The following is a 25,333-nucleotide window of genomic DNA, read 5'->3' as shown; positions in this document are numbered from 1 at the left end:
TAATTACTTACACATAAGAAGCTACTTTGGTACGAACTAAATTAAACCACTTTATTTATTCAGCTAAGCAAGGAGATGCAAATGAACATACATTGAGGACAAATGTGATTGGGATGAGAGGGTTGTGCCCTCATGAAGTATTTTATCATTTAAAATCTTCCAAGATTTTGCACAAACCATTTGTAGGCATCCACAAACCAAGTCTGGGGTGATAGGTGTGCGGGGTGGAAAGGGGACATGGACCCTTCACAGCGTATCTTTGATCTGAGGTAAACGGATTCAAATCTAAATAAGAAACCCACCTCAAATACAGTCAGAGAGGTTTGAACAGTGAATTAATTGAAAAAATTAGCATTCAAATCTTCACACTAAAACAACAACTTTTTTTTTTTTTTTTTTTTTAAGACCTGCTGCCTCCATGGACCATCCTGAGGTTAAACAAAAAAAAAAAAAATCATTCTTCCACTAAAGACTTAATGGCCACGTTTTCAAAAGTGGGGAGATTTGGTGCTCAGTATATTAGGCCAGAGTAGCCTTTGATGGTCTTTCTAAGCCATCCATCAGCATGGGTCCCACATGCCACACAAAAATTAAAGGCAGGCAGTAACCTAAGCAGCAATTTTCTCACAGTCTGCATTTGTTCTGGGTGCAGATGTAAGGGATTCTTGCTTCCTTTTTTCCTCACATTTCTTCTCTTCCAGTTTCTCCATTTGTGGATTGGTCCTAGGAATATATTGCCGAGGAAAAATATTTCCAAAGAGGTGGCCCCTGTCTTTAGCCCCAGATATACCAATGTCAAGCTTCTTCTCATCTCCTTCTTGCAAGGTGGTCCCCAACTGAGGTTCCACCACTATAAACCTTCTAGCCTCAGCTTCATGACTTACATTTTTCATAGCATCTTTATGCTATATATGCCTTAGAGCAGCGTGAATGGCTTGGCATTCCTTGCGGTAGATTGGAACATCCCCATCATGTGGGTAGGGAGGTGACGTGTTGCTACCTGCCTTTGTTGGTTAATAGATGTACTGCACAAGCTTCGGTTGCTGTCACGTGGCATCTACCTTTGCTCACATAACATAGACTCTGAAATATTTGCCATCCTCCCCTCCAAAATGACTGTCGTGTGCAGTAAAATTTTAGATGCAGGCAATTTGAGACCGGTGGGTGTCTAAAAATATTGCACTTGCAGTTTCATTTGGATAATCAATCTTTTGCTGGTGCAAATAACACCTGCAATTTATATGGCATTTAGTTCTCAAAATGCTTTTCAAATATTTTGTAATAAAGCCTCACAAAACCCCTGCTTGATGGGCACGTTACCCCTATTTTATAGACAGGGAAATGTTAACGCAAAAAAAGCTCCACAGGAACTTTCTGAGTGGCCTCTGATTAGAGATATCATTTTTGCATACTCAGCTGTAGATACCTTGGACATGATCTGCGGAGATGCCATGCATCTATCACTCCAACTGAGTTCAGGTGGAGTTGTCAACGCTCAGGGCTTATGAAAATCAGGTACAAGATGTCTCAAGTTAGCCCTCCCGCCAACAAAGACAACCAACACCAAAGACTGTCTATGATCATTTCGGCCTAAGACATCACCAGGAAGCCACCCATCTAGTGTCCACGCTTGAGTTTTTGAGACTCACTCGTCGTCTTAAACCATTCTTCAATTAAACCAGGAGGGTGTAAGATTGTAAGTGTTAGGGGTAGAAAGCGGACTTATCGTAGCTAGGTAAAGCACCTTGCATGCTTTTGGAGGCTATATAAAATAACTGTATTTAGAGAATTACCACCTCACAAATGCAAAAAGCTTGCACGAGTGCAAACACAGAGGTTACTTTTGAAAGTGCACTCAGACACTGCAGTGATAGGTGGCAGTATAAAACCCTGAGACAGAAGAGCCCAGATGTGATGTTCCATCTGCATCCAGACCCCTTTTCAAATGCACCAGAGTTTGGGGTGCACATGGGATGCTTTATTGCTCCCCCCCAAATGCAGACATTGCGGCCTCACCGCCCTGTTAAGCCAACACACTGCCTAGGATTTCTGTGGCCGGGGATGGGGGGGGGGGGGGCGCGAAAAGGGCATTTGCTTCTGGGGCTGCCCTACTTCCTTTGGGTCAAGAGAGGAAGCAAAGAAGCTTAAAGAGAGAGTGTGGATAATACACGTGACTTGCAAGTTGCACCCACACTGCCGGTGCGAGCGAGCTCGGGCGGCGCTTCCCGGCCCCCCCTCCCCCCGCAGCCACACGCACGGTGCAAGGGGCACCGCGCAGCACCCGGAGCAGCGCGTGCAGACCCCGGGAGCGGCTCGCGCCAGCCCGGCGGCAGCAGGGCGCAGGCAGCCGCCGCTGTTGCTCCCTCGTCCCTCCCGCCTCCCCCTTCCTATTGCACATTCTCTCCTGGCGGCGGCGCCCCACTTTGCAGCAGCCCCACCAGCACCCGGGAGGAGGAGGAACATGGCGACAGGGAGCAGCTGTGGGGAGCTGAGACGACCCTGCCTGGCAGCCCTGCTGCTGCTGCTTGCATGGACCCCGTATCCGGCTGCCGCCGCCGCCAGCACCCTGCTGCTGCACGGGGGGGCTGCACCCCGGCCTCAGGACCGGGGCTTCGCGCTGCTCCAAGGAGAAGCGCTGAGCCTGGGTGACAGAGGGACGGGCAGGGCAAGCGAGAGGCTCCAGTCGCGGAGGAAGAGGAGCGCCGCGGAGCTGCCGCAGCCGCAAGAGCCCATTAAGGTGTATGGACAGGTGAGTAGCTTGGCAACACCCTCCGACTCCCTTTGCCGTGCAGTGGTGCCCTCGCAGGACCCCAGATTGCAGGCGTGCCCTGCCACAGGAAACCCCCCCCCCAATTGTGAAAAGGGAGCATCGCTTGCAATTAGGGGCATGTTGTTGTGTGCACGCCTTGCCATCCCAGCTCCCAGTGGCACTGGTTCCTTGCATCACGTTTCCCCTCCAATTGCAAAGGGACTGCTAGGAGCGCTGTCGCTCTGTGCAGTGTGCCCCTTATCTAGGGGGTTGTTGAAAGCAATGCATGCAGTAATTCCTCTCCCCCCCCCCCCGCCCGTTGGCACGCACTCACTTTAAATATGACCGGAGCACCTTGCATTTGTGCTCTTCCACCTCTCCCACCCCCCAAAGCACCAGAACCTCCGTGCACATTCCCGGGGCTCTCCTCCCATTTTTTTCAGGAAAGGTAGCCCAGGTCACGCACAGGTCCCGTTAGAGCTAAGTGACGTGATTCATCGCTCCCTGGTTGGAGAACTCAGAAGTGGTTATTTTAATATTGGGTAGCTAAAATCAAACCAAGCAGAAGGGAGCATTGCATCATTCCAGTGCAAGGGCGTAAACACTGTTCTGCTTAGAATTGACTAATATTAAAATCACCCTGCATGTACCCCCTTATCAGATAATTTAAATTGCAACTCTGAACCGTTTTACTTGGGGGTGGCTCTGGGTGCTGCAACTGGAAGGGTAAATTGTCCGCTGCCATACAGAGGTTAGGTTATCTTGTAAACAATCAGAAATAGTGCAGGTGGCTTCCTCAGTTAGTGCGTCTTATTATCAAGTAATCAAACTTCCTGTTGAGGAGCTTCTTAAAAAACCCTGATGTTGCTAATAAAACAATAGGCTTGGTGAATAAATTCAGGGAGCTCCGTGGTAGGTTTGTAGTATTGACAACACCAAGGTGACATTGCATTGCTCACATGTAAACAAATCAATTAAAAACATCAAATTTCAGCCTGTAAATTGTAAGTAGTTTGAAATCAACTGCACAGACTCTGTTCGGACGCTTAGTGCAGTGCAAATGACTTCCACTCCCGCTAAAGTTGTGTCCAGTCCCATTTTGTATATTAAACATATACCTTTTGCCTTGAGCAAAAAGGCGTGGGTGGCCTTTTCCTGTAGACGGGACATGGGCAGGCAGTTATAGGCTGAAAGTTTGGGTGCTGAAAGTTACTCAGCCTAGTAGGTGTCCTGAAATGACAGCTTTGAGAAACTGATGACAGATTTTGGACACAAACATGCCTCCCCTTGCAGCTTGTAGCCCACATCACTTCGCTGGCACAAAGTGCATTCGACTAGAGACTGCTTTAGTTACATGTAGCAGCAGAGCTTGAAAGAGAACCTTTCGATTTTAGTCATCTAAATGTTAGCAACAGATAAATATAGAAGACCATGCCCCTCTAAAAGAGGGTAGCATCCCCTACAGAATGATCTTCCTAGAACAAGGTAGGTCCCTTCTCTGGGACCGAAGAAGGGGAAAGAGGATTTCAGGGGAAATCACACACTGCCTATGTAACTATAAATGCACATCTTGATGGGCTAGAGGTATTTTATTGAGACTGAACATACATTTTAGCTGTGCTTTGTATTATGTGGATGAGTGATTTGCACTTAGTACTCCACTTATCATCCCACCCTTCTTCCATAAAAGAAATTGCATCCTAAAGCTGCATTTTATGAGTGTTTCAGAAGCCACCATGCAACACATAGAGGCTCTGCCTTCCATCAATGCCGGGTGGGAGGAGGGGCAGGCTTGTTTCTGAATAGTGTTGAGAAAGAGCGGTGTGGAGATTGGAAAGTGGAAGTGTTTCACTGTAGTCGCCTTGCTCCAGTTTTGATACTGAACAAGTTTCACTGCATTGACAACAGATCGCGGAAACCCTTTTTGAGAATTGCAGCAGGGGGTCACTTTAAGCAGGGACAGGGAAGGAGTGTTGCATTGTAGCTTGCTTGCTGCCTGCTAGAGGCAGCCCTGACACTAACATAGCAGCTTGTCCAATTTACAAAAGTGTAGGCCTCCCTCCATTCAGTTATTCAAGCGATGGCCCTTTCTTGGACTTGGTTCTGAACCCCCTGCGTTAGCTAAAGGTTGCTCAGGGGAAGTGTAACTAGCCCTCATTGAGCAATGTATTGCTTCATGCTTGGGTCTGGGTTTTGCCATATTAAAAAAGTCTTGTTTTCCCCACACAGTCTGGCACTTAATGCCATTTTAGTTCATCCCATCTTACAGATTTTTTGCTGATATTCTGAAGGGAGAATCTGGGAAAGAGGCAAGATGTGGAATGGGATCTACTGATTCATCCCATTTGAAATAGGGGATATAGACTCTCTGGCACAGTAAAAGCAGGAAAAGAGCAGGTTGGGGAAAGGCTGCTCCGAGGTCATTCCCCCCAACGTCTGGTTTCGTTGCTCTGAAGAGAGCAGTTCCTACACATCTGAAACGATGCTTGTTGGCTTCCCTGACACTTACTGAATTTAAGAGAGCATAATGAGGTCATTTTGGGAGAACCTGACACGGTCTCTCGCTTTTGGTACCACTGTTCTATCAATTCCCACTCAGCCTCCAGTGGCTTTCATTCAACTCTCCTGAACCGCTCAGGTGGAAAGTTTTGGCAGCAGTCTGCGACGTCAGAGATGGTGTAAAACCGACCACAGTCATTCCAGTACCAACCAGACCAGGACAAATAGGAACAGTAGGAGTTAAACATCAAAGTTCCACTTTATTTGGCCTTTTCTTGTTGCCTTTAATTTTCAAAGAGCGCTTTCCCTGGAGAACTGAGTCACTCTTGCTAACAGCATGATACACAGTTTTGAGGCTTGAGATTTAACCTCTTGTCCTTCCTCTACCGCAGAACAGGCTATGAGAAATCTAAGGCCCAGGTTCCAGATATCAAACTGAGAATGTCAGTTTGAAACTTCGTTTCAGAAAGAAGTTTCCAGTACCATCTTTTTTAAAGTGTTCTGCCCCCTGTTATTTACCCAAACAGAGGGAAAGGACTTGCTTAGTGATTAGGCAAGGGACATTGTAGAACTGGCTACCCCTGAAGTACTGTCAAATGCACCAACTTAAAGGAATTACCTCTCCCTTAGTCATAGGTGTTTCTCGTAACAATAGCAGGAAAAGATTCAGACAGAAGGGCAATTTTAAAAAGGGTCAGCATCAACTTTAGACTCCAGTTGAGTTGGAATACTTTGGATTAATCAGTACCTTCTGACAACTGCATATCTAGCAAAATCTCATGCAGGCTCATCCAGCAATAAGGTCTTGCTAAGATTCGTTTGTCCATTGGTTCCTTTTGACTTGAGCAAAAGCAGATGGGCAGCGTGATTCTTGGGGGATACATTGACTAAAAGCCCAACCTGACAGACACATGATCTGGGGCCTTTGCTAGTAGTCACATCAGCTCTCATATACCCATCTTATTGGAGAAACAAGAAGTCCAGCTCTGTGTGTCTCCCTCCCCACTCAGCCCTCTCCAAATAGGAGATAGAGAACCCGAACGAAAGTGCCATACTAAGCACTTCTCAGCTCTTCAGGGATCTTTACAAACCTAATCCTGGCTGCAAAATCTTGGACAAATCGCTAATCCTTTGGTTTTCCCGATCTGTAACTAGGGGTCAGTACTTCCTACCTCAAAGGGAATGCTGCAGTTAAGGGTTTGTAGAGTCCCTGGCTCCTAGTTGTGTGTCTGCGGATCATCAGGGAGCCAGAGACAGGAAAGGAAAGACCTAAAATTGGGGGCTCTATGAGAAGGGGATATAGCTTACCTAGTGCGAGGTGCTTTAAGATCTATCCCTGCTCCAGAGAGCTGACAAGATCGTTTCCCGTCCTTGCTGCCCTTTCCCTTTCAGCTTTACTTGGCTTAACGTGCAAGCTTAAGAATGATGAAGTTCCTTTTCTCTCCCACTGCAATAAGCAACAGTTCCCTGGATGGTTTCCGGTAGCCAGTTTGCAGAAGCACCGAGCACCCATAACTTGAGCTTAACTCAGTAGGAGCTACAGGTGCTCAGCGCCTCTGGAAGTCAGGCCCTGTGTCTAAGACGTACGACATATTTAACATAGTGCCGTGCTCCAAGTTAGATTATCGGGGGCCATATGTCTTTCCTTTGCGCCATCTGTCTCTTGCTTATTTCTAAGGCATCGGGCGCTGTGTTTCAGCCCCACAAGCTGTGAGCTCCACTCAGGAGACTCAGTTTCAAGATAAGAATGGTTTTTGCTCATGGGCGCAGTTGAGACGAATCAACACAGCACAACCCTGGGTTCCACTCAGAGCTCCACGCAGCCTGGCGAGACCTGCCTACAGTTCTGAAGACTGCTCTTTCTATGCCTGCACTGCTGGGGGTGCATCAGCAACTTGGGTGCCTGTAGATAGCCCCTTCCCTGCTGAAGGCATCATCAAGTGGTTGGACTCAAGACATTAGTTGTTAACCTGCCCGCAGCTGCTCCTTTCCAGTCTAACAATTCCAGTGCTTTTAACTCTTGCTTCCTTACATCTATAGCACCCTTGCACCCAGAAAATCCCGAGAGCCATTCGCAGCACGCTGTCACAGATCTCTGTTGGCGTCCAGAGTACATTCCAGCCATCTGAAATAAATTTCCCGGGACACCCCAGATGTGAATCACATGCTCTCTAGGGGAATTCCATTCCTAGTGTGTATTATTGTGGATGCCGGGGGGAGAACAGAGAAATCCCCACTGTCATTGCTTACCTCTTCTCTGGACTAGCTTTCCTCCACCACCGTGGAATTCAGTATCTGAATCCGCTTCGTGCCGTAGCCAGCTTGGAAGAGGAACCGATGAATCGGCACAAGTGAGATCTCAATGGCTGTCTCCCAACTCTGAAGGAAACAAAGGAAATGGGCACGTTAACTAGTGGAATTTCTACAGCCTTGCTCCTAGTTTAAAGCGATGAAGCTGTGTGTGAAGATTTGACCCTGCTTTGTCCACACATAGACCTCTCTCATCTAGGCCTCATCCCCTGCCTCAGTTTTAGCAGCCTCCTCCGCAGCGGCTTCTGACAACCATGCCATCCTCCCCACTCCAGTTCAGATAAAAAAAGCGCACTGAAAAGTATCTATCTTGCTCACTGACCCCATGTTAAACCCCTTTGGAAACCAGCCACTGGCTTTTTCCACCACATCAAGTTCAGACTCTTGCTGTTGGTGTCAAGGCCCTGTGTAATTCTGCCCCTTAAAGACGACCTTACTACATCCCTTGTGCTAGTGCTCCAGCCCTCTTCACTCTGCCAATAACAGCAGCCTCTATTCCCACTCCAGGGCTATGCATGGAGCATCGTCCCCAAAGGGGTCTGCAAAGTCCTTTAGCATTTACGTTAAACAAAAGACACGTCACTAAAACTGTAGGCCTATTGTCCCCTTAGTAACCTTTCCTCTTACTGCGTGTTCTTTGGGGGACTGTCTCTTCCTTGTGTTTGCATAATACCTAGTGTACTGAGCCCTACTGCAGCCTACATGTAGTAGGTCCCTACAAAAACTAAATCTGGGTCTTAAAGGTGTTAATTTGCCAAGGCAGGCGAGAGAAATCATTCGAGTCCACCTGCACCCCACATCCAAAAAAAAAAAAAAAAAAATTAGAAATCTTTTCTGGGGAGTGATCCGATTGTGAGGTGGAGAGAGGAGATTCGGTGATGTGGGCAGAGAACATTCTATTTTTGAAGAGTACAGAAATCTGCTTGGCAGGGAAAATTCTATCTAACTCGGTGAATGCAGAAATCAATTTCACTACATTTGAAATGAACCATACTTAATTTTGACCTAATTTGCCAGCCCATCAATTATGGCCCTTCCAAGAACAGAGTTTAACCTTCTAGCGTCCAGCTTCTGTGCGGTGTGTTTGTCGGAGTCTAGTACAAATGATAATTTAACAACTCGAGCATTAGGGAGCCAATCTGCCTGGATTATCAAAGTAACTTTTGTATGGTTCAGACAAGCTTACTGGTAACAATACAGACAATCAGCCAAAAGCTCCCTTTTTCTCCCATTCATTCCCAGAAATCATAGCGGTACCCAGCTGATATAAATCAGTTAACAAAAAGTGTCCAGCATCATCCCCCACACACCCTGCATACAGATGGTGCAATAAAGGCACAAAGAAGGGAAGTGATTTACACAAGGGCACATAAGAACAAATGGCCATACTGGGTCAGACCCATGGGCTATCGAGACCAGTATCCTGTCTCCAACAGCAGCCAGTAACAGAGCTTCACGGGGAAGTGTACAGAACAGGGCAATTTTGCAGGGATCTATCCCTATCTTCCCCTCCTGGTGGTTTAGGGTCACCCTGAGCATAGGGTTACATCCCTGACCATCTTGGCTAATAGCCATTGATGGACCTATCCTCCATGAACTTATCTAGTTTTTTTGAATCCAGTTACACTTTTGGCCCTCAACATCCCATGGCAACGATTGCCACAGGTTAATTGTGCGTTGTGTGAAGAAACACTTCTTGCTTGTTTTAAACTTGCTGCCTATTAACTTCATGATGGGATCCCTGACTTCAGTATTGTGCAAAAGGGAAAATAATAAATAGGGTAAATAGCACTCAGGAGACCAGGGGCAAAGACAGGACTGCAACCCAAGTCTATTAAGTCCTAGTCCACAGATCTATCCACTGGGCAACACTGCCTCTTATAAACTTAACCGTACCATTGCAGCCAGCGTTATAACTTTCTGCATTTACATTCTATCCTCACCAGTAGGATTTTGGTGGGAAGAGGTGGCCTTATCTCTGCCTCTGTTGCTTGCTTCATGCTGAAACTTGGCAGGCGAGATATTTACTTGGGAACAGTGTTCGGTCACAGTGTTTCGACTGTTCCAGTTAAAGCAGGTGGGGAGAAGTATTCAAGGTTTCATTGTATTTTTGTTATGCAACAGCAGGTTTCAGTGTTTATCGTTTGGCTGGCATTTGGGCAAATTCTGCTCTTATTTATACTGGGGGAAGTCAGCAGTAATGCTGGTGCAATCCGTGGCGTTACTCTAGCTGCAGTTTGACCCCGTGTCCTTCAACCGGAGCACTTAGTAAAACATTTAGCTACAATCCTAACAACAGAGCGGTCACAGCCCCCTAGTGTGGTGGCTGTTACATCTAATGCTTTCTATGGAGCCATCTCTAGAATACATTGACATCAGCAGAGCCTTAACTTTCCCTGCTCCCATAACTGAAGCCCAGTTATGTTCCCTGGGATTGCACCAACTCCCTCTCTCTGCTCCTGGAGACTCCACTCTTGCCGGGTAACTGCAGGCCCCAGGAGCGTTGCTTCAATTTGGGGACGCTGAACTCCCAACAGGCTGCTGCTCCCATCTGCTGAGCTGGGAACCCAGGTTATCCTAACCTTTGTAAAAGCCCAACGTTTCAAGTGTCCACACACCTTAAAAAAGGGTTGGTAGGGAAGGTTTCTTGACAGCAGAGATGTTAGGAGCAAGGAGAAAACAAGTGACTTCACTGTAAAAGGATTAGGCTAGCCTGATAGTTCTTTGAAATGAATCTTCCCTGTTTCATATTCAGGCACTAGAGTTTTCAACCCAAGTGCCACAAGAAGTGATGCACACTGGCAGGGATAGAAACAGATGCTTGGAAGCAAAGCAGAAGGTACAGTCATGGAGGTGATGAGGAATGTGACATGCACAGAAACTAGCATGGAGACTACATTAAAGTTCTCACTCCATCTTAATTCATCCACTGTGTCAAGGTGTTGCGGAACTCACAGGAGTGAACAGGAGGAAGAGGGGGTGTGGTATTTACCTACTAGACTTAATGCATGACTTGCATTAAAAGACAAGTAGAAGAGGGTTAGGATGGCCTTGCCTTAAAGCCCCATTGCTTTTGTCAATACATGTCATAGCATAGTTTCACTTCTGACCCACTAGAGTAGCACACAGGGAAATTGCACAACTTTCTCAAAAGGCTGTTTTTAGTTATGAGAACGTCACTTTTTAAAGCATTAACTTGTTTCCTACAAAGTTTTCTCTTGGGATTCACCAATCAAGTTTGAGATATCTTGGGTAACTGCTTAAATATTTGAGGAGGAGCATAATAAAGTGAATATTCCTGTTGCAATGTTGAGTATTTTTAAAGGGACATAGAAATCTTGTCAGTTGACAGCTGGAAGTCTAGTCAGTTGACAGCTGGAAGTCTAGTCAGTTTCAGATTTTGCACTTGCCCCACCTAAAACCACAGTCTGCTTTTGCATGTTTCTCTCCTGCTGTTGGCCTATGAAAGGTCCACAGAGATGGAGAGGAGAGGACTCTACAGAGTATTGCCAAAGGACTTAAGTAAATAAACAGAACAGATTATTATTATTTTTTTTTTAAATCTGAGACACTACTTGTAACAAAGTAAAATGCTTCAGACTAATGATTTTAAGTGATGGTATCCCCTTAACTTGAATGTACACAGCAGTCAGCCTTTTGAATGACTGTTTTTGTTGCATTGTTTTGAAATCTAGGAGTAACAAAATTTGTTTAAATTCCACATTTTAGAAGAGCTACATACAAGGAAGGGAGAAGATGATCAAATGCTTCGACACACATTTGTGCAGTGCCGTTTTTTTGACGTGCATAGCAGCAACCTCCACATGTGTTTCTCTCCGAATTTTCATGAATAAAGTTGCCTGGGGGAGGGAGGCGGGGTTTGGGTCCATGCTGTTTGCTGATTCATAGCAGAATGAATTCACCAATGCAGATTTAGCTGATTGGCCCATTAATAACAACTTTAATGGCAGGTATTTGGCCGTCATTACATTTGTATGTTTTTAAGTATTCTTATGCTTGATGGTATGTAATTCTTTTTAAAAATTAAGTTACTGGCTCAGTCATGGCCTGGAGAAACTCTATAGCATTAGGAGGGGGCACAATCTATTGAGTCCTGCTGCTGAGATCCTCAGCAAAGGGGCCAGTCAGTGCTAGCTGTGGTTGGGTCACTTGCTCTCAAACTAGGTTACGTTCATCTGTTTATTTCAGAATGGCACTGGTTTCATTAGACCAGTGCAAACCCCTAGACTGGGCACACTGGTTCTGGCTGCCCCACACCCATACAAAATTGCACCCATTTAACATTGGTATAAAAATGACATTTTAGTTAATTAGGTACAACTGTGTGTGTAGAGCAGGCCTCAACAGCTACCCAGTCTGGTAGTAACTTTTAAGCACATAAAATGTGTTTAAACTGCGATGTTTTTGTAGTTGTTGGAAGTACTAAAATTCATTCAAAAATATAAAAGAGGGATGTTGAATCACTGAAAACCTTCTCCCAATCTGAGCCATTCTACAGGGCAAGCTAAACAGATCAGAATCTGGCTTTGCTCATCTATGGAGGTATCTACATTAGAATGCTGGGTGCCAGAGGCTGCATTGGTAGTGCAGAGAATATTACCCCTTTCACAGAAGGAAACAAAATGCAGGAGCAGGAAAGATGCCCAGTGGCTGTTTCCCCAGGCTATTCTGCTGGTTTACATTAGCAATTACCTCCTTGTAAATCTGCATAGGACAGTGCTTGTAGGTGGAGCTGCTGGGGTGGACATCTTGTTGCTTCAGCTAAGCGGCGGTTCCAGTAAAGAGAAAACACTTAAATAGAAGAAGAAAAAAAAAAGCTGGAAAAGACCCAATAGCAAAATACTGAACTACAAATACAGGAAAATCTTCACTGCATTTTGACTTGATTTTTCCCTTCTGAACTTTTCAGTAGCTTCTGTATTAGAGGGACACCAATTAGAATTTCATGCAGATTTCATACCTACTTAATCACTTGGCAAAGACCAAAACACATCCCCATTAAGTGGAATTGATGCAAATACTGTCTTGATTAAACAGCAGACTTTGCCATTCCCTCTCATTAAGCTAAATGAGTTCCTGGGGAGATTTCCTCAATTAAGCAGAGCACTGTGCACTCTGGCATGGGGGGAGTTGCCAACATTTAAAAGGTTTTTAAGGGAGGCACCCCAGGGCCAAGAGAGTTAAATTGTTAGGTTCTGGGATAACAAACCTTCCTTTTCAGTTCACTTTACATAAAGCATTCAGGTGATAAGCATCAGACATTACCAACCTGGGGCATGACTCAGACCAGCAAACCAAAGAAATAAGGCTCAAAGTCCCATTACTAATCCCCACAGCTATTCAGCTCCTAGTAAGTCTGTTTCTTAGGATCATAAAACTGTACAGCAACAGATTGGAGTCTCTCCATGGAGGACTTGGAATAATAAAAGCAGAGGCAGAAAGAACTCCTAATCCTGGGTCAGTGCTACACAGAAAACTCCCAGGAAGCTTGGAAGTGAAAAGGGGAAAGCCCTTTTGCTGGATTCCCTACTTAATAGCTCAAAGAGCCTACATGCTAACTAACCGCCCCTAAGACTCTTACTACGCTGCTCAGCTGCATGGTCCTTCTTGGAAACACTTTGGTAAGTGGTGGTTTAGCCTCTATATAAAGACTCACCTTTAACAAGCCTGTTTAAGGTTAACAGGGTCACCTGGGGGCTGATTGGCTGATGTTAGTAATAAAACTCAGCTGTTTTCCTCCCCCCCCCACATAGTCCCCCCTCCCACCTCTAGAGCCTAAGGTATTTAGGCACCTAACTCCCATAGGTGTCCTGAGCAGGGTATATGACCTAGGATCATTTGAAAGAACCAAGGAGGTGTATTCCTGTGTGTACAGCAGGATGAGGTGTTGCACCCACAGGCTGTGGCACATCCTATCACAGTCCTGTCTTCATCCAAATTTTCCCCAGTATAAAGAAAAGGAAACGCAAAATGCAACTGTAAATATGAACAAGGGGAATCAAGCTGGGGCCAGAACATTTTAAGTGGAGGGGCTCCAGGTAGGGAACACACTCCCAGAGGAAATCAGGTACATCAGAATCTGACTGTCTTTAGGAAAGGCTGCAAAACTGTCCTCTTCAGAAAGGGCTTCTGGCCATAAGAATGACACACCATTGACACCCCCCTAAAGCCCTTCCAACAACCAATTAAAAAACATGCTTAAAAATCTATCCCCCAAACAGAAAACCAAACTACTCTACCCTCAGGCAGAGTTGTGACCCCCAAAAGGGAGACCCGCCACAAATTCCATGAAATTCACTAGAGACTTCAATAGGTATGGTTGATTTTAGGTGGCAGGTTCCCTGATATTACAGTGAGGGGTGGTGGTGTACCTTTTTTGTTTATTTAATCCCATAATGGCCCAGTGTGGAGGAGGCTTTTGGGATTTCATAGCAGGCTAGAGCAAAACCTCTGCTCCAAACACTTGAGAACGTGGGGGGGGTAGTGCATGATAGCCCAACTTTTAAACTTGCATCCGACGAAGTGGGCATTCACCCACGAAAGCTTATGCTCCAATACATCTGTTAGTCTTAAAGGTGCCACAGGACTCTGTTGCTTTTTACAACTTTTAAACTTGGCATCATTTAGTAGCAAAAACCTCACTGTGCCTCCCAAATGTTCCTCATCCCTTGGAATGTTGCACATTTCAGATTTGATGTACCCTCACTTTTGCTGCTGAAAAGTATTGCGCTTGCAAATAAAGCAGCATGGAACTAAGGGTCCATAGAGAGCTATTCATGCTATAGGAGGGAATCCTGCATTTCAGGTTTCCTGCAATTGTAAGTTTTTTTGTCTCCTCCCCCTCATTTTGGGTCTCTTCCACATATTTGGGCTTTGGTAGGTTGAGAAGTGTGCTTCTAGAATTGTCTAGTGCCTGGCTTTTGCCTTCTTGGTACATGCCCCGTAGTCCCTCACACTCACAGTAGCCTTGTTGGTGCTAGTCATGGAATGAGACAATAGTTGATGTAAATCAGTGTGGCTGAATTGGGCCCATTGTTGTTGATAGCCCTGTACAAATATTAATCCATGCAGCGCCCCGTGAGTAGGTATTATTACTTTCCTTGTACAGAGTGGGGGAAACTGAGGCACAGAGCTGTGATGAATTTAAAGTCCAAGGCCGCACATTGCGGCATTGGCACAGCTGGGATTAGACCTCACAAATTCTGAGCCCCGCCCCGTGCACTAGACCACCCCCAGCTCTTTTATTCATTAGAAACCGTGCGAGGCTGGTGCTTGCTTTATTTGTTTGCTGACCTACATCTCCTCAGCATTTCTTGGCACGTTGCTTTGGCTCAGCTCGCGGGTATCAGGGGATTTCTCTTACCGACAGGCAGTGACTCAGCGAGGGTGCACCAGGGAGTTGGTCACGTGACCCCCTGGGCTGCTGCCACCAGGTCAGAGGAATATTTTCATTTTTCTTTTCTTGCATGTAGCTGTTACATAAGTGGAGTTTTTATTTCATTCTTTTTTCCCCAGCAGAGCTCTCGGGATAATGGCTTTGTGTTTTAAAGGCTTATTTTTCCAGTTGCTAGAAGTTTCTCCAAAAGCCTTAACACAGGTTGCAGTCCTGTGGTGGACAGGGAGCGCTTTCCCATAGTAAAGAGTGGGAGGAAGGCTTGCAAGATTGGCCCTGCATTTTTTTATAGTGCCTTGACTCCCTGAGCCCGTGGGCCTGCTTCTCCAGCGCCCTGCAGCTCCTTGACCATGCACAGGTGCAGAATGGAAGTAAAATGCAAATCTGACTGGTAACCATTCACACTCACTACACTGCTGTAAATGACAGCACAAGGTGAAAAGAAGAACAGGAGTACTTGTGGCACCTTAGAGACTAACAAATTTATTAGAGCATAAGCTTTCGTGGACTACAGCCCACTTCTTCGGATGCATAATTTGTTAGTCTCTAAGGTACCACAAGTACTCCTGTTCTTCTTTTTGCGGATACAGACTAACACGGCTGTTACTCTGAAACCTCTCAGCACAAGGTGAGTAACTAGGCCCCTTCAATCAAGCTAAGGCCTTGTCTACACTCAAAACATGTACCAGTTTAGTTAAAGTGGATTAAACTGCCATCTGGCCACTCTTATTTCAGCTAACACATGGGTTATTAGGGTTCCAGTTCAACAAGGCACTTAAACTTTAAGCCTGGGTGTCATCCACTAGGCCTATGCTGGCGTATCTTGCTGGACTGCGGCCTAGAACTATACAAATTACTGCGGCAAGGTGTACATTTTTAATGGTGAGCGTAATTAACTGTTGGAATGATTTTACCAAGGTTCATGTTGGATTCTCCATCACAGACAATGTTTAATCACGGATTGGATGTTTTGCTAAAGAGCTGTGCTAAGAATTACCTTGGGGGGAAGTTCTGTGGCTTGTGGCATATAGAATGTCGGACTAGATGGTCACAGCTGGTCTTGGAATTTGTGAACTGGAGGGCCATTAATAATCTCAGTGCTAACATCCATGGCTAGAAATAGTCCTAACGTGCCAGAGCTCATCAGGGTGGTGAGGAATTGCCTGCTTTGGGTGGTGCTGGTTAAAGGTAATGACAGAAGGATCAGCTCTACAGGAGGGCTTTGCTGTGAAAACAGGGGTTTTTACTTTAGAATCATAGAATATTAGGGTTGGAGGGGACCTCAGCTAGTCCAACCACCTGCTCAAAGCAGGACCAATCCCTTATTATTTTGCCCCAAATGGCCCCCTTAAGAATTGAACTCACAACCCTGGGTTTAGCAGACCAATGCTCAAACTACTGAGCTATCCCCCACCTTCTAAGCTGTCTTTCCTTTCATTGGCATCAGGAAACCCCTGGGTACAATTGCTGGCATCCCTCTAACATAATTGCGGTAGGCCAACTTTTATACATGGCCTCTTGAAGAGCAGCAGAAGAATAGAGCTGAGCTACACAATTGAATAGAAGGATCTGGGTCAAAGCAACCTATGGTGACTTTTAGATACAAAGTACTCTTGGCTTTTTCCTTTAAGCTTGGTTTAGGAACTCGTGGAGTGTGTGCATTGTTCTAAGGAACTGTTTTCCTTAAAAAAAAAAAAAATGTGCGTGTACATTAGCACTGAAGAGAGGCACTGTACACACAACCTGCTGACTGAATCTAGTTCTCCAGAGAACAGATAGCAGTGGGGCAAGCTTCCCAAACATTGATCCTTGTTAATATGCTTCACCTCTGCCCATTGAAGACCCTCCAGCACAAGGAAGAGGATGCCTAAAGTCATCCCAGCGCATTAAGGCCCTGATCCAGCAAAACACTTAAGTACCCGAGTGGTGCCCTTGAAATCAGTGGAACTGCCCATGTGCTTAAAGCTAGGCATGTGCTTTGGGGGCCTCAATCCCCAGTTACGGAGGCATTTTTTTGTGGTGCGTAGTACAGCAGTAGAAGGGCACCTCCAGACTCATTTATCAGAGACAGCCAAATAGGTGGCTGAGAATTACAACTCCCAGTCCCCACTAACTGGATCTGAATATGAACAGGCAACCTAGAGCAGTGGTTCTCGCCACACATTTTTTTGGTGACCTCAGAGTTCAGCCACCAAAGCTTGCTGGTGGCCACTATGACAATTTCCCCTAAAATAATTAATGTAGGAAAAACAAATAAATATACACATACACAAGTCCAAATCATAGTAATTTATTTACGTAGGGTTTTTATTTGCACACTCGATAATCATAATAATGTACAGTTGTCTCGATTCTTTACTGGACCTAAACAGAATAGAAACACAAATAGAGTGTTTTGCTTGTTTTTGTCTTTTTTTTTTAAGACTTCCAGCTAGTAAGTCTGCTCCTGTGCAAAGTGATATTTGTATATTTGTTAATATCACTTTTCACAGCAGCAGACTTGTTATCTAGCCCTGAGACTGTGATGAGTGATATTTACAAACATACACATACCACTTACTTAGCCCTGGCAAACTGAGGGACAAATTAAGCCCTGGATGGGGAGGTGGGTAGGGAGACAGCGGGGGGCCAAGGGTGATGGGTGAGGTGCTGGAGGCAGCAGCAGGGGCCAGCAGTGATGAGGGGGGTGGTGAGCCCAGAGGCCGGGGAAACGGAGCTCGCCACTGCACAGCCAAAACCCAGAGTCCAAAGCCCCACGGTCGGAGCCCATGGCTGGAGCCCGCTACCCACCACCCCAGGCCTGAAGCCTGAGGCCCCTGGGAAGGTGGGGATCTCACACCAGCTGTCTGCTTCTCTGGTGCTTGTGGCTCCAAAGCGGCAAGGGCCCAACCCCTCCTTGCCGCCCCAAAGGAGGAACTGCTGCTTTGCCCGCACCCTCAATGACTGCCCAGGAGGATGTGGCTGCAAGAAAAGCCCCTGGTGGCCACATTTGAGAAACGCTGACCTAGAGAACCCATGCACTATGCCAAAGCACCAGTTCCTGAGCTGTCCAGTCCTCCAAGGGCATAGCCCTAAAACCAAACATCTGCATGTTAGTGTCTGCGTGGTTACACTGAATGTTCGGTTTCTTTATATGAATTAAATCAGTTACTGCAAACACTTTTCCTCCATCCTTGCACATTCCTAGGGAAGACAGATAGAAATTGACTTGTGTAGGGGCTTTCTGAGTATTTCTCTGTCCAGTGCCCTGGCTAACCATTTTATATTCATTTCATTTGTGTTTCAGGTCAGCCTGAATGATTCTCACAATCAGATGGTCGTTCACTGGGCAGGAGAAAAGAGTAATGTGATTGTGGCCTTGGCTAGAGACAGCCTAGGGTTACTGAGGCCCAAGAAAAGCGATGTAAGTAGGTGGATTTTTTTTATTATTACAGAGAGAGCCGTGGAAGTACTTTTATATGAGGGGACATGTTTTAATCTATTCTACCACTTCGTAAGAATATGTCTTTGTGTTATATGCGTGAAAGAAGATGTCCTATTCGTCTGGACTTCAGGTATAAGACATTTAGACTTTCTTGCCACAGAGATTCAAATGGGGGTAGGGCTGACTCAACAATGAATCTACTGTGGCAGACAAATTGAGTCCTAGTGATCTGCATCACATTGCTATTAATGACATGTAGGGGACAGGAAACTGAGACTTGACTTGGAGAGTTTCCTTAATGTCTTTTTCCTTGGCGGGAAGGGGGATCAGTCTCTCCCCCATGTATCACAAGGTTCAGCTTCTAATGTCAGTGGTTCCTTCCAAGATGCTGTATCTCCATACTGCGACCTGCTCCACATCCTGGACATCATGGCACGTGCTATCCCCTGGGCTTCCCGGAAGGGCATTCCATGCACTGTAATAGAAAAGCTGAGACATTAATGTAGAAGTATAGGGCCCAGTATGAATACAGTATTTAGCCCTTCCTCTTATCCTGTGCCATGTTTATCTGGCCAGCTTATAACCTCGGTGTGTTTGTGGTGACACTCCCTACTTCACTGTATTCACCGGCTTGCTAGAAACAATTCATTTCTGTTGCAGTGAATTTGTGCTTGAGAAAGGTGGCAGATTGATAGCCCTAGAAACTAGAGCTCTCTCTCTTTACCCACTGAGCAAGAACAGTGCAGGCCTCACCAAACTGGCTCCTACCTATGTGCTTCCACCCAGCTCGGGAGGGGAAAGAAGGGGGTTCATTCTCCCTGCCTCACTAAATCATTGGCCACTCCTCTCAACCTGCCAAGAGGAGGGAGCAGAGTGCCAATTTTTGTGTCTGTTATTGTAAGGTGGACACCTGCCCAAAATGAACTAACCGGAAGCCCTTTCTGGTGCTTTTCACACAGGAATTGCAGGGTGATGACTTTTGGTTTATAGTAGCTTGATTTACATGGGTGCAGCAGATACAGTACCACTGAAAATAAATTAAAAAACAAAAAACAAACACAAAATAAACAAAACCCACCATTTACTAATTATAGCTTTTGGGCCAGATTCAGCACTGCCCTGCACCTTGCGTAGCCATGGATGCCTATGGAAAGCAGGTGTAAAACACCACCCCTGTCAAAGGAGTAGCGCTTGATGTTCATTTTGCACGGGCATAAATGACTGCCCAAGGTGCAGGGCAGGGGCGAGTGACTGCACTGCTGTGGTACCAATACACAGAATGGCAGATAACACAATGCCGGTGATAAATTCAACTACTGTGGCAATAAACTTTGAACAGCCCCTCTCTAGAGAGGAAAAGCTCTGCATCTCATTTCCAGACACCTGGACAAGCCATTCCTCATATCACTACAACAATGCGTAAGTAATTGTAAGCTCTTTGGGGGCAGGGACTGTCTTTTTGTTCTGTGTTTGTTCAGCACCTAGCACAATAGGGTCCTGGTCCGTGACTGGGGCTGCTAGATGCTGTGGTCATGCAAATAAATAATATTAATGCACGCACTGAAATATTCATGGACGTTGGCTGGAGAGAGAGGAAGTAGATAGATAGATAGCTGCCTGCCTGTTCTACCAGCTGGATATAAACAGTTGCAATAGCCTGCTTAGGAAACTACTTCAGCTCCGTCTCGGTGGGATAAGGTGAGTGAGTAATGTCTTTTGTTGGACCAAATTCTGTTGGTGAAAGACCAGCTTTCGAGCTGCATGGAGCTCTTCTTCGGGTCCTCATAGCTTGAAAGCGTGTCTTTCACCAACAGAATTTGGTCCAACAAAAGATATCACCTCGCACCCCTTTGTCTAATATCTTTGGCCCAACATGGCTACAATAATACTACAAACAATATTGGCTTAGGATTTTATGGCCTTAGCTTTTGGCACACAGCCAGTGCAGGGTGTACAAATCTCATGATGTTATAGCCTCTCAGTCTTTTCCTTTGTCCATTACCTTTGGTTTCCGACACCGTTGTTGCCAATAGAGAGGAGAGTGGACTCTGTCCCTTCTGCATTGTGTGTTTTTTCCCCCCATAGTTGCACAAAACTTTAAGAAGCCGTTGTTCTCGAGAGGGAGGTATGGACTTCCATCATGGAAATTAAACCTGTGTCTCCATAACAGCAGGAGGTTTTCTTTTGCAGGTTTATGTGTCGTACGACTACGGGAAGACATTTAAAAAGATATCGGAGAAATTCAGCTTTGGTTCAGGGAACACCAGCGATGTGGCCATCTCACAGTTCTACCACAGCCCTGCTGACAACAAAAGGGTAAGACATGAACAAGCAGAAATAAATAAGACCTCCCCATCACACAAACGTTGTACAGCTTTAACTATCCCAGTGGACAGGTGCTTTATACTGGTACCTCTAGAGCACTAGAACTGCATCCACACCAGGAGATGTACCAGCATAATGGTATTGGTAAAGATTCACACCCCTAACTGAAATAGTTGCACCAGTACAAAACTAAATAGGCTACATAAATAAAGCTTCCCCCCTCCAGTTTTAAACCCCTCTTAAAAGCCCAGTTCTATAGTGATTCGTGTCCATTTGTATAGAATATTCTTTTTATTGTTCTCTTCTCCGACTTCTATCTGGCCTTAGTCTGTGAGCTGGAACAATAATACCTAATTCTTATATAGCACTAGTAAACAGATCTCAAAGTACTTTACAAAGGGGTTAGTATCATTATCCCCATTTTACAGATAGAGAAACTGAGGCACAGAGCATTAAAGTGATTTGCCCAAGGTAACCCAGCAGGCCAGTGGGAATAGAATACAGGTCTCCTGAGTCTTAGTCCACGGTGCTGTCAACTAGACCAACCTGTCTGGTTAGGTGTTTTTAATGGGGTAACCTTTACCATGTCATCAGGAAAGCAGTCAGATTGTATGCGCTTCTACCACTGCAAATAGAAGTAGTTGTCTTAATATAATGTTCTTGGTTAGCTTTTATTTATTTATTTTTTAAAAAAGGATTGCAGGAAGTAGCTCCAAGGTTTACAGCAGAGAGGAAAACATGTGTTTCTTGGGAGTTATAAATTGAATTTGGTCAAGAAAATTGACTGTGTACCTAGGGGAAAAAAAAAACGTACACCCAGTAATTTTATTTTCTCTAGTAGGAATCTAGACAGCTTGGTTATTATTATGTGCCATTTGTATAATTCTGTAAGAGCACATGGTGCTCAGGGAGTGGGGGCAAACAGATAACAGGTTCCCACCTCCCACCCCTCCTGCAGGGTTTAAAATCTAAGGCGAAAGGAAGGCAGATGGTGCGAACAAGACAGCTGAGCTCAGTGCTTCCTGGAAGAGGTGGGATTAGTGGTTTCTTGAAGGTGGAGACAGGATGATGTGGAAGAAGGCTTAGAGGTGAGAATGGTGAAGGAGACCTTAGAGTTCAACAGGTGTATGAGCAACAAGTGTTCTCAGCTTGTGAAAGGTGCTAAATACAACAGAAACTGAAATTCCTCTGTGCTGGAGGAGGGCCAGCCTCCAGCATCAGTCCAGGACCCCTCTTTAGCCTGCAGCCCCACTCCACTACCTACAGAATAGGTCCATGAACCCTCTGTAGCATGTGGCCTGACTCCACAGGACTTATCTTGCATCCCACTCTCTTAAGTGGCACACAAACCCAATAATCTTCATGTTCAGTTTTCCAGCTCACAGTGTTGGAGTGGATTAGTAATCAGTCAGTATGACTTCACCCATCCCTAGTCTTATCTGCTGACAGACTGTCTCCTGCCAGCCCCTGCGTCAACCTCCCCCCTCCCCCCCATGGGGGAAACTCCATATTTCCTCTGGGAACTTACTCCATTGTGCGATTCCATTTAATTGTGTCCCAGTGACCCCCAAGTCAAGTTGTCTGAGTTTGTAAGTGAAAAGATGTGGTTTTTCCCTCCTTAACTTCCAGCTCTGGAAAAACTCGCCTCTGGAATCTGAGAATCAGGCTGGAATCTTCTTGACTTGTATATTAGCACCCTAAAGCCTCTGTGATTTACACTGGGGACAAGACAGGACCCGAGCATAGGAACTGAGGAACAGAGAATGAGAACCTAAGTCATCAAGTTCCGGCTTCAGTTACCCCTGTACAACCCCCTTGTCTTCAGTGTAGTTGTACAGGTGTTACTTGGCCCTGCAATTGAAACTTAGCTAACAGTCCCGATGGTGTGGGCGGACAGCAAAGTCTCCAGCTAGCTCTGCTAGAGTGGTCTTGATTCTGCCATGCTTACAGGAGTAAAAAGCAGCTAGGCGCTTCTCTTTTCCTTCATGAGCAGAATGCACATTAGCGTGTTTCTTGTGCAGTAGCTAGGCCCCAAGACTGTGCTCTTGCCTCTTCCAGGGGCTGTCTTTAGTGTAGGTGGTGTCATATTGAACGTCCCAGGTGGCTCAGCTCCAGTTCTGCTAGAATGAGTATTGCAGATACAGGATGCATTCTACTGCAGATAGGTTTACATGGTAAGCTCTCCTGTACTGCCTTTGTAGTCTGTATTCCACTGCTGGTGACTTCCTTGTTCTGTACTGTTATATCGTCTTCTGCTTATAATTCCCATTGGCGGACTGATTTTGGTTTTTGTTCCCGTTTCCCCTCCCCCCTCTGCAGTACATCTTTGTGGATGCCTACACCCAGTACCTCTGGATCACCATGGACTTCTGCAGCAATATCCAGGGCTTCTCTATTCCATTCAGAGCCGCAGATCTGCTGTTACACAGTAGGATTCCTAACCTTGTTTTGGGCTTTGATAGGTCTCATCCCAACAAACAGGTGAGGAGCTGCGGTCAGAGACGAGTGCCAAGTAATGCTGCTTCTGTTGCTTTTTTGAGTACCTAAACTGTTACATACATGTTGGGATGTTTGCTGTGAGATATGCTTGATACATGATTGAGAAGCATTTGACACCCGTCATCTGTCCATCCATCTGTGTATCCATCCATCATTTTGATAAAGCTGCTATCCATGTGGTATCCATCTTCCATCCTGACTCCTGTGTTACAGTCAAACATGAATAAGCAATAATATTTCAAGTGATGGTCTGTGTGTGTATGCCACACTTGGGATATGCATGCGCACCCTGCACCTGAGTTTGGAATACGTGTGTGTGTATATATTACAAGCAGTGTCCATTGGTCTACATAGGCAGCGTAGCTCTCCTTGTGCTCTGAATGGAGGGCATAAAAGATAGTGAGGGCTGATGCCTCTCCAGTTTCACATTCACAAAATTCATGGGGGCTGGAACTGAGACTCAGAAAATATCTGATGGAAAAGGCAATGAAACCCCATATCCCTCCCCCCGTTTAAATCAGTCTCAATAAAGAGGCAGCGGCCCTCCGAGCACGAGCTGGGGAATGGAAGCTAAGGCTGTTAAGCCCAAAGAGAAGGCTTCACATGAGAGCAAAGGGCACTCTCACAGGTGTAAGGACAAGCCATCTTTGTCTAAAGCTGCCCTGAAGAGAAAGGATCCCTCTCCAACCCCATCAGAGTTGGGAAAGCTGGCATGTACAGGCGCCAAGGACTGGGCCCGAGTAAATCTAAGCTGGAGAAGGAGGTGCACTAGGATATGCATCCAGCGGTTCCAATATTGACTCTGATGGTGAAGACTCAAAACAAACAGCTCCTGGTGCTCCGATTCACTTCTAGAGTTGGAAGTTGTACTGGTAACAACACGACCTGGGGGGAGCTGACTGCCATGGTGACCAGGGAATCTCCGGCTCCAATGGTGCCACCAATGGACTCCGCTCTTACTTTAGGGCAGTCTGAGATTGACGTCTCCCCAGAGGACATCTTTGCTCTTCCCTATCAGGACCATCTCTTCCCGAGATGAGAAGAGACTTTCTTCCCTCCCACCCTCAAGGCGCGGCCATTGGTCCATTGGAGGTACAGGATCCAGCTCTCTTTGGGATGAGTCACAGGCCCTGCAGGAGTCTCTGCGGCATCAGGCAGAGCTGGAACGGGACAGGAGCCCAAGAAGATCGGGGTTCCAGCCTCTGGCCAGCCATGATTGTCCAAGAGACAGGTGGTCCCCTATGCTATGGGGTCCTCCTATGCTGGTTGATCCATTCTACTGGCAACATTGGGGACCAGGAGAGTCCTACCCTAGTCACCCAGGATTGGTTCACAAGTCCTGTTTGCCCTTGCCTGGCCATCCACAACCGGCCCTGTTTGAGTATTTGGAGGAGGAAGGTGAGCCAGATCTGACCGTTTTGGGAGCAACCTCGTCGTCTTCACTGGATGAGGCAGTAACTCCATCTTCTCCGTCTCCACCGGATGACTACAAGCAATAGCAAGAGGCTTACGGCAGAGCAACAGATTTCGCTTGAGGAAGTCCAGGAGCCTCAGCACAGTTGACTAGACGTTCTTCGGCCTGGTGGTCCCTGTCAAGTGGCTCTCTACGTCAATGAGGTCATCATGGACCAGCGAAGGTGGTCACACTCCTTGTTCTACTTCTGCTCAAGAGAGGGCCGAGAAGCATATTCCATCGAAGGGAGAGGGGGAAGGGGCGGGGGGAGAAATGTTCTCTCACCCACCGCTTAACTCTTTGGTGGTGCAGGCAGACAGAGCGGTCCAAGCAACACCACCCAAAGACTAGTCCCTCTGATAAGGGATATAAGCGATTAGATATAAGTGGCTTGACTTCCTACCGAGAAAGATCTTCTCTTCCACCTCCCTCCAGTTCAGTTTATTGAATTATCAAGCCTTCTTGGCCAAATAGGATTTCACCAATTATGCCAAGTTTATGAATTTAAGGACAAGCTCCCTGAAGAGGATAGAGTCTGCTTCCAGGCCGCAGTGGAGGAGGGCAGATTGGTGTCCACAGTTCCCTCCAGGCCGCAGTGGATGCAGCAGATACTGTGTCTAGGAGGATGGCTAGAGCCATTGTTATGAGGAGAAACTCATG

The 25,333-nt window shown here is 46.1% G+C and overlaps 1 protein-coding gene across 2 annotated transcripts in view; it reads left to right on the top strand.

Annotated features, from left to right (window-relative positions):
• Positions 1 to 2,283: 2,283 nt before the first annotated feature.
• Positions 2,284 to 25,333, top strand: part of SORL1 (sortilin related receptor 1) — a 97,117-nt gene continuing 74,067 nt past the window's right edge. For both annotated transcript variants that reach the window (XM_054005433.1, XM_054005431.1), the window contains exons 1-4: positions 2,284 to 2,749; positions 18,259 to 18,375; positions 20,587 to 20,712; positions 23,041 to 23,202. In XM_054005433.1, the coding sequence (XP_053861408.1) occupies positions 2,462 to 2,749; positions 18,259 to 18,375; positions 20,587 to 20,712; positions 23,041 to 23,202 (693 nt within the window). In that variant the 5' untranslated portion in view covers positions 2,284 to 2,461. The remainder of the gene's footprint in view (positions 2,750 to 18,258; positions 18,376 to 20,586; positions 20,713 to 23,040; positions 23,203 to 25,333) is intronic.

This window comes from Malaclemys terrapin, chromosome 15 (assembly GCF_027887155.1).
Source record: "Malaclemys terrapin pileata isolate rMalTer1 chromosome 15, rMalTer1.hap1, whole genome shotgun sequence".
NCBI lineage: Eukaryota > Metazoa > Chordata > Testudines > Emydidae > Malaclemys > Malaclemys terrapin.
The sequence above is the reverse complement of the archived record's forward strand: the minus strand, read 5'-3'. Positions and strand labels throughout refer to the sequence as shown.